The sequence below is a fragment of the Barbatula barbatula genome, assembly GCF_947034865.1.
Source record: "Barbatula barbatula genome assembly, chromosome: 16".
Lineage (NCBI taxonomy): Eukaryota > Metazoa > Chordata > Actinopteri > Cypriniformes > Nemacheilidae > Barbatula > Barbatula barbatula.
The window spans coordinates 7,047,605-7,057,553 of record NC_136779.1 but is presented as its reverse complement, the minus strand read 5'-3'; the positions used below and the strand labels follow the sequence as shown (position 1 = coordinate 7,057,553).

Sequence of the window (9,949 nt, the reverse complement as noted above, 5' to 3'; positions counted from 1 at the left end):
GCATGCTCAGTAGTGAGAGCGCACATTTAAAGAGACAGTGGTTAGTGAGCGCGTACCCGGACTTTCCGTTGCAGTAGGATGGGAATTATTAGATAATAAACTTTTTTAAGTGTAACATATTTCGTGTATTGGAACAATGGACATTTTTTCTTTGTTTTTCTTTTTTGTTTGTTGAAACTCTTCTATAAAGTAGAATTTGTGCTGTACGTGTGAAACATTGATTTAACGAGTACCTTTACTTTTATATTTATGGATTTAGCGGACACATCCAAAGTGTTTTACAGTTCTGTTTGGGATTGTTAATTTGACCCAAAATTGCTAAATTTTATTGCTAAAACATGCTAAAAAATACCACCAAGATACAATACTGTATATAAAGTATGATGGTATTGATAAAATATGTGACAACTTCTGATACACACAATGTAGCTTCCTAAATTACATTACATTTAGTCATTTAGCAGACGCTTTTAAGCAATAAGCTATATGTCATACAAAATTAGCCATCTTACATCAAAACTGCATAACATCATAACATGATACACTATGTGCTTCTCACTCTATAGGACCAGACAATGTGTTCCCTGCTGCACTTTCTGTGCCACTCTTTTATTAGTATCACCAGAAAAATACGGTGTTGTTTTCTTGCTATAATGTGATGCACGGGTGTGTCTCCGTCAGTATAAAGACAGACCAACAACAAGGGCCAAATTTGGAGAGCATACAGAAGCATTCAGAGCATTCAGTATGTCACAAATAATAACTTTTAAATCTTTTCAAGAGAAGACTGTATAAATATCAAATACAATGATAAAATATACATTGAAGAATTATGTTTTGTTTAAATGCATTATTCAATCTTTCAATCACTTGAATATTCTATTCTGCCGAATCTAACATCTACAGCGCAGGCAGTAAAAAATATATGTTTCTGAAACCTAAGAATGCTCATATCACTATATATTTCGAAGTTGGTTCATAGAATGTAATAAAACCTACACAGACCTGAGGTTCAAATGCATAAATACTTTTGCTACATGCTTTGAGAAGCAGACTTAAAGGGATACTTCACCCAAAAATTTCATCATTTACTCACCTTCGAGTTCCAAATCTCTGTAAATGTATTTGTTCTGGTGAACACAGAGAAATATATTTGAAAGAATGCTTATAACCAAACAGATTTTGACCTTCATTGACTCCCATATACGTAGGAAAATTGGCTTTTTCTGTTGAACATAAAAGAAGACATTTTGAAGAATGTACTTCATACAGTTCTCGGACACTTTTGACAATGGGAGGCAAAATCTGTTTGGTTACAAGCATTCTTCCAAATATCATTCTCTGTGTTCATCAGAACAAAGAAATGTATACAGATCTGGAACAGATCTGGAACAACTCGAAGGTGAGGAAATTACGACAGTATCCCTTTAAAGACATATTGCTTCAAATATGTAGTATGATCAGGATTTTTAAGCTTTATTTGCACAAGTCATTTACAGTCTGTACGAACAGCCCAGTCTCATTGCGAGTAGCCCTACATTCTTTCATGGCCCACTTGGGAACATGACACTTTCTCTTAAGACCTTCAGCAGAGGAAAGAAAGAATCGGAGCCTCAGGCTATAAAGAGAGTGAGTAAAATGCAGAATTGCTGCACTTGCATGCCCCTGCCTGTAACAAAGCACATGTACAAATAGATTAGCATATATTGTGATGTGGGAAAGCAAATCTGATTCACGATTCACTGCTCTGTACCTCCAAGGTAAAGCACTAACAGTGCCCCAGATGGTAAACACTTAACAGCATAGTTTAGAAGCAGCTTTAAGAGCTCCTGAAGCAGCATGCGAGAAACTGGCACTTGCATGCTGTAATGTAATTCAAAAAATGTGAGCTGAAAGGAAAGAAGATTAGTTTATCCATGGCAGTAGAGAGATCTGTATTACCTCTTCTTTCTAAAGTAAATAAATGTAATGCAGTCAAGGGTGGAGGTAAGGTTTATATTTCACAGAGATTTCCAGTGATTCTCTTTGTTCAGAATACCTTTAGTGGACACACCGTCTGAAAGCAGAGAAAATAAATTTGATCTTTTTATCTTAATCCCTGACTAAAAGGGATTAACAAATGATTGAATGCATAAAACACTCTGACAAAACCTGATTCATCTCAACCAGAGCTTATAATGTCATTCTATGGCATGCAATGCCTGTAGATTTAATACATGTCTTTGGAGTTTTGGAATAGTGTTTGTGTTTTGTCATTTTGAGGTCTGCATATGAGAAATGTTTAAGCAATGCTGGAAAAAAAACTGCAAGACATAGATATGTATTAGCAAACCAAAATGGCTGTAGAAAATAGCAAAGTGTAAAGACATGATGTAGGGACTATGTCTCGGTACCATCACGATGTTGTGCCATGTTCATAATTCAAATCTATACAAAAAACACAGATTTAGAGGAAACATTTTGTATTTACTATAGTAAACTGTATTATACTTTGCACTAGAATATGTTGTTATAGTAATTGGATAAATTGAAGAAAAAACTGTAGTATACTTACATATTTACTATGGTAAGACTCAAAAACACTAGTGTCTATGAGTTTTAGTAGTTTAATGTAGTAAATATTAAAGTACACTAGCTCATTTTTCACGTGGGAACTAATTCAAATGTGGGACACATTTCACTGATACAGCAGTCTTTATAGAGGGGAAATATTAGGCTTACTTTAAATGTAGAACTAAAACGTCCAATATGTGGTGTCAATTTCCCACTGAGATATAAGATCGTTTTACCAACTCGTTCAAAACGCGAATTTAAATCATTATCTTGTCCTTCAAAACACACATTTATTTAGGAAACGCCGCAGAGGCAGATGTAAGTGTTCCAATGAATATTAATGCGCATACATAACATTATTTAAGGTACTACGATACCACCATTTCAAAAGTAGAGAGGCACACCGTGCAACCCTATAGGGACTGACAAGAATGCAAAGGTATATAGATCCAATTTGATATAACAAAAATGTTAGATCCCAGGTTTGTGTTCAGTTCAGTAGTTCTTGCACTAGGTGTCACTAGATTGCTTTTTGACTTTGTCCCTTGGCTCAAGTTCATTCATCTTATCAACCACTTGGCATATACAGAGATGGAGGGGAAGAACCGCAGCCAGGAGACAGAGTGAAGATATAGCAGGGGTTATTATGCCAGCAAAATACAGTTATAATACAGTAGTCAAGCCTTCATATTAAAGGCACGAATATGTCTTTCAGTGTCCAAAAAAGAGAAAAATAATCCATAATTTCACCAGTAAACTCCTTCAACTTCTCCTCCAAGGCTTCTTTTGTGATGTGACAAAAAAAAATTTTTCAAGCCCTAATCCTCACAAGTGCAGGGAGAAAATGAAATTTCATACCATATATCTTCTCTTCAACGACAGTTCCTTTGACGTCAAGAGTATCGGTTGCTATCCCTAACTCTGCAACAGCTGTGTATTTCTGCAAAAACACCATAAATGCAAATTTATGCTAATCAAAATGGAAATGACAAATGGAGAAAGATTAAAGGTGCAGTTTGTAAAACAAATGCTGCTAGAGGGCGCACGATCATTCCATGTAGAATATGTATAACATACACACTGGACGCATAACAGACATTCCGCTGTTTTACTCAACATTTATTTGCAGACCACATCGAAGCGCTGAAAAGAAAGTAAGAAAAAAGAAATGAAAATGTGTTTACCCCTTAAAAGCTTCTTCTTCAGGCTGAGCCCGTTTCTTATAAACGGCAAATACACCATACAAAGACTGCAGATGGAATAATGAAGGGTTTGGTGCTGCTATTGTAACAGCCATGCTTTGGCCTTTTACTGTGTAGAATGATGACATCTTTTACTGGTAGCCTACTAGAGGTTTTTGCCCTGACCGCACTGGCGTTGGAAACATCTCAAATATTTATTTCCCACCTCAAAGTAGGACACGTCTGGGACGTCGCTGGATATCCGACCTCTTAACTCCAATGTTAACAGGATGTTTATGATGGCAATATCTACCCATAAATTGTATTCTTTGAGGTTCACATGTTCCTACGTTATACTAGGAATAATTTTACTAATATTGCATTTATGAATACATAAAAAATTGGTTTGTCTTTTAAATATAGAAGTTTCAATGCTGTTAGATGGTGTTTTTAATAATTTGAAAAAAGTGTTTGATAATTTGTGACCCTGGACCACAAAACCAGTCTTAGGTTGCACCGGAATATTTTAGGGGCCAAAAACACATTGTAGGCTATGAGTGAAATTAAGTGATTATGTATTATTAATAAAGTGATATTAGGAAAAGATAATGTTTCATTTAGATATTTTGAAAATTTTCTACCGTAAATATATCAAAACTTTATCCTAACCTATCATAACAAACCATACATCAATAGAAAGCTTATTTCAATTTAAAAAATTTACCCTTGGTCAATGATTTTGTAGTAATTATGAGCTGCAGTTTTGTTTTTCTGTAAAACTTGGGAACATTTTCATGCATTTACTGTATTTTAAACAATTAAAATAAGCTGTAATAAAATACATGGAATACAAAAACTGCTACAGATTTCACTATATATTTATTAGGGAACCAAAATTGCTCTATTTATAAGTTTGTATAAAGAAAATCTAACATCACATTTGAGTTCATAAAATTAAATATTTACATAACAACAGTGCCAACTGGTGTCTTGTCACCAAAATAACAGTGCAGTTTAGCCATAATCTGTTTAAAGATAAAATCAAATCATAATAATTTACTTCCCTCGGCACTATAGGGACTACAACCAAATTGTTACAGTATCGAAACAATAATGAGAAAGCTTTTAGATACTTCAGGGGCTTTGATTCCAATCGCTGGACTTCTCTTACACACTGTACAAAATCCAACAATTTCGAATCAATGTCACCACCTTTCCTATCCACGCAAATCCTGTATATGGCAATAGAGAAAGATGCACCGCGGTAGTAAGGGAGGCCAGATCAGATCTCTCAGTTTGAATGCAGTTTGTCACACTGGTACTTTCAGCATGCTTATTCACCGCTTGGCTTTTTATCACCACCCTTTGATTTAGATGGGAAGTGTTTATATTTTGGTTTTGCTTTCTTTGCATTACTCTGTTTCTCTGGTGGATTTGGGCAAGGCTGCAAAGCCTGAGAGACATCTGCCAACGTCCATCGATCCTCCCGCAATGCATGTTCCTCCAAGGTGAACTGACCCTGCTTGGTCCGGGTCAGTTCCTTTATGTGAGCACAAGATGATAGCGCTGCAGGAAAAGTGTTTTAACTTAGATTACACATGCCAAATAGATGAGATGTTCCTGTTTAAGATGTTTATACAGAATATTTTTACCTTTTCCCAGATCATCCACCAGACTTCTGACATAAAACCCACCTCCACACTCAACATCTGTAAATGTATAAAATATTGTTTATACAAATGATGTTTACCATGTACGCTGTACGTCTCATGCCTAAAATATATATAGCATAAATTAGTAACCTATTGTGAAATCTGGCGGGCTGAAGTCTTGTAAAGAGACAATGTAGACCGTCACTGGACGTGCAGGTTTAGCCTCGACCTCCTGACCTTGCTTCAGCAGGACAGACATGCGCTTGCCATCTTTTTTCAGCGCTGAGTATCTTCAAAATGCAAATATCAAACATTTGTCTTAAAGGAAACGCTTTTTGACATAAGAAGCGTGTGTTCTTAATCAAATGCAATTGCCAGACTCACAGAGGTGGAACCTGCATTATTTCACCAGAAAACTCCTTCAACTTCTCCTCCAAAGTTTCTTTTGTAATGTGATCTGGAAAACAAAGAAAACGTTTCAAGCCAATTCAATTCTTAATCACTAACTTCTGTGAAAATCAGTGAAATTTCCATTCCTGTATCATAAGTACAGCAAAACTGACAATTCTTACCAAAATTCTTCTCATCGACAACATTTCCTGTGACGTCAAGAGTATCGGTAGCTTTGCCAAACTCTGCAACAGCGGTGTATTTCTTCCAAAAAGACCACATGATTCAACATTATGCCAACAAACAAATGAAAAAGGATAACATGTAGCCCAGTAAACGCTTACTTTAGATCCTGACAGCATTGTGGTAAGCATCTTTGTTCCTTCACCAATACCGACCACTGTAAAAACAAAATAATGTTTGTATTCTTCCAAACATGTAACAGCTTAAAAAATCTTGTTCTAGCCTTCCAGAGGTATGATATCTATTATTTATAGAATATTTCACATTTCAATAAGAACATTTACCAAGTACACCAGATGCATTGCTGTCCAGAGTACCTCCATGGCCAATTTTCAGAGCTTGTTTCTGCCGTTTGCGAGGGTTTGGATTCGCAACACCAGCCTCTGTGCAAAATCACTCATGTTAAACAATTAAGTATTCCGACACTAAAATACGATTTAATCTCGTGATCAGATGGCCAATAGGGACGTGACAACATCCGGGGCTCATAACAGTGATATACCGCGATCCGCTACTATAGTCCACATACAGGTTGACTTAATGTTACCTGAATGGGGACCACATCGAATCATTCAGTTTGGGCTTGAAAATAGAAACAAACTTTACCTTTTAAAAGCGCCATCTTCAGCGCGTTCAGCACATCTGCCGAGGTGGGTCCCTGTTTTTTATAAATAGCAAATATTCCATGCAAAGACTGGAGTTTGGATAATGAACAGTTTGATGCGGCTGCCACACCAGCCATGCTTGACGCTTTACCGGCGCGGAATGATGACGTCGTTCATAGCGGGATTAGTAGTTTTTGCAAGGATGGCCGATGTTACTTTGCGTGTTTGTGGTGTGTAACTCGTGTATGAACCTGAGAACGAAAGCGTATTTATAATAAACTATTATTACTATTATATAAAACAAAAAAGTAAATTTAAACAGAATGTTTATAACTAACGTTACCACAAGATGGCAATATCTACCCATTAATTGTAACTTGAATGTGTTTGCGCTTAATGTAAAAATGTAAATCATTTAGAAAATGTAGCGTTTGGCTCTTTATAAGAATTACTGCACTAACATGTGTTTATATAGTATATATAACAAATATGCATTTATCTATTTATTTATTTCCTTGTTTGTCTATTTTGTCTTTTTGAATTTCATCTAGGCTTTTGATAAAGATGTTAAGTTTTTTTACACGGGCGACGGCACGAACTTGTTATTTGGTATGAAAAAATAAAAAATCTAAATGTGTAAATAATGTATAAAGCAAACGGAAAAACACACTCGTACACACTCATTTTCCGCAGGGTTGGCTTATTCAACCGAACAAATATGTTACTGCAACTGTAGCCACCAAACGTACGGCATCTATCACGCGTTTACCGAGGGAGGGCACGCCCATTGTAAAAGCCCTGCTCCCGTTATTCTCTCGTTCTTGTAGGAATGACTGTAACGCCGCTGCTCACGGGACGATATCTCGCGTATTTTCTATTCATATAAAGTCGGGAGCATGTTGGATTGAAAGGTTGTATTCTGACCATCACCGTTTTTTCACAAGGAAGTCCGCGGCTTTACATTCCGCAGCATGTCAACAAGAGGTAACCAGGATTTTTGTGTAGATTAAAGTGACATTTGATTCGTGGGGAGACGCGCTTGTTTTGCTGTGAATGTAAAAATGAAGCTGTGTTTGAGCATGGCGTGATGGTCTTATCAACACGTGTCTTTATGTTTTTTGCAGAAAATTGTCTAGAAATAATTCCACTATAACACGCGCTTGATTTTTCCAATATTAAATACACCCTACTGTATAATACAATATATATCCTTAAATAATGAGTAATCCAAGTACTTTTAAGAGATGTAGGTAAAGTTTACGAAGCAAGGTTTACAAAATTGTTTCTATCAAAATGTGTTATAATTTATGTTATGTAATGGCAAGTATTCACTGGGCTATGGAGCTGAATGCATATGCTGTAATGTATGGAAATCGCTTGAAGAATATGCTGGTGCGCTTATTAAATTATTTTGCTCTGACAGTGAAAAAAGACAGTTATTCTTGTTGTATTATTTGCATTGCGTTCCTTTTGAATGCCTTTCCACTCATATTAACGTTAAAGGAGCTGTGACGCCCACTGGACGTTCTTGCTTTGACGGCTCCAAAGCTTTCTGGACGTTTGTTACGGATTCAACCACTGGATCGGATCTGTGGTAGCGAGTCTATTAAAAGAATCAGGCTGTTGCTGCCATGGGCCACAACATGTGTTTAAAAACTTGCTGGTCCCAGAAATAAAAAATGCTTGAACATTATTGTTTTGATTGCCAGGCAAAAGCCAAGCATAATTGGAAAAATAGTCATTTATAACTATTTTAGATGCTAGATTGTGACGTAACCCTGAAGGAGGTTCCAGTAAGTTCAGATGAGGCAAACAGTGGAGACAAAGACTCTGTCTAGTCACAGAGTATGGTGAAACCAAATGGCCAAACTTTCATTACTTACGTCGGAGGAATTTCATGAAATTCAATTTCATTTTACTTAGATGCGTGTTTAGCTTTCTAGTTCGTTGTTTCCTCTCAGATGTAACACTTTGATGAGGTCTTTTCACATTGCTGTCTTGTGTATCGATCATGTTTTTCATACCATACCTGCACAACCCCTCAAGAATTTGACTTTAGGGTTCATTTCAACCTTTGCACTGGAGGTCACTAAGCCTTAACTCATGTGTCTAGTCGTTTCCTATTATTCACTGGGGTCCGTGCCATTCCGTCACAGCACAAGACATGTACCAATCTATGGTGCATGTTGCATGCATCATAAACTTTGAAATATTCGGAAGAGCGAACAAATGCTCTGTGACAAATCTGCTGGTCAGCTGCTTGCTTTTTGATGGTTCCACTCCGTGGTTTATTCCTCTCTCTGTCACCATTGCCCGAACCCTAGATTATCGTCGGCCCCTAGGGAGGCTCAGTTAAGCTGTCAACTGGAATCAGTGCGAGATTCTGAACAGTAAACCGTTCCTAATAACATCAAGAGAGGGACAGTAGGACCTCTCTGGCTTGATTTTCTTCAGGCTTTAGGCTGACCACTGATACCACTGTTTTCTTTCTCAACAACTCGTACTTAAATTCCACAGGAAAGACTTCTTGACAGCTGCAATCAAAATGAGCTTTCCCACAAATTCCATTCGTAATGGAAAAAACGGACAATTTCATATATTTCATAAAAGAATTCAGATGCGTGTTTTATGTGTTGTATGGCCTATCAACCTCTCAATTTAGGTCATTCAGGCTGTTTTAAGATCTCCTTTTTTATTTTTTTATTATTATTTTTATTTGATTTTTCAATAATGTGACAACGAGAATAGCAACTCACTACACCCTGTACAAAAATAAAACATTTGAACTTAAGATGCATCTCTTATCATCGCTTAAAGAGCCTGTCTCTGATAGGACAGTTGTCTGTGATGGGTTGAGCAGGATGAAGCCCAGAGGGCATTAGGTTTTGTTGCCATGGAACCTTCTTTGTTTGACCCGAGCTTTCCTCAGAGACACAGAAACACAACAATTTCACAGCAGCGTGACACATCCTAATTCTTCCCGTCTATCTCATGGCTAAGCTTTTATTTGTGTCCTGCTTAGTCAGCCTGTTTGGTGAGAGTTGCATTTTTAAATCATAGGACTCATTCTTTCGTGAAGCTAAAATATTGGACGCTGCAAACGTTTATATAAGGATGTGATATTTCCTTAAATCGTAGTTTTATTTGTGGTGTGTAGAAGATGCTCTGCTTTGAGGGGGCATGCCGGTGCAGCCACAGTTAGGTTGACCAGGGGAAGTGGAGCATGCTTGCTGATCGCTGGGGTTTCAGCTTCATGAAAGCCACAGGGCTTTAACTGTTGTCCCAGGCTTAATTAAGCTTGATCCCACCAGGAAGCAGCCCCTCT

At 37.1% G+C, this 9,949-nt stretch overlaps 1 protein-coding gene across 1 annotated transcript; it reads right to left on the bottom strand.

Annotated features, from left to right (window-relative positions):
* Positions 1–4,411: 4,411 nt before the first annotated feature.
* Positions 4,412–6,825, bottom strand: trub1 (TruB pseudouridine (psi) synthase family member 1). Its single transcript, XM_079476239.1, has 8 exons — positions 6,626–6,825; positions 6,304–6,402; positions 6,121–6,176; positions 5,959–6,040; positions 5,771–5,843; positions 5,537–5,676; positions 5,387–5,443; positions 4,412–5,300 (listed from the first exon to the last, which is right to left on the bottom strand). Exons 1-8 carry the CDS (start codon positions 6,759–6,761, stop codon positions 5,068–5,070), a joined length of 876 nt encoding a protein of 291 aa, XP_079332365.1. The 5' UTR covers positions 6,762–6,825; the 3' UTR covers positions 4,412–5,067.
* Between the last annotated feature and the right edge of the window lie 3,124 nt (positions 6,826–9,949).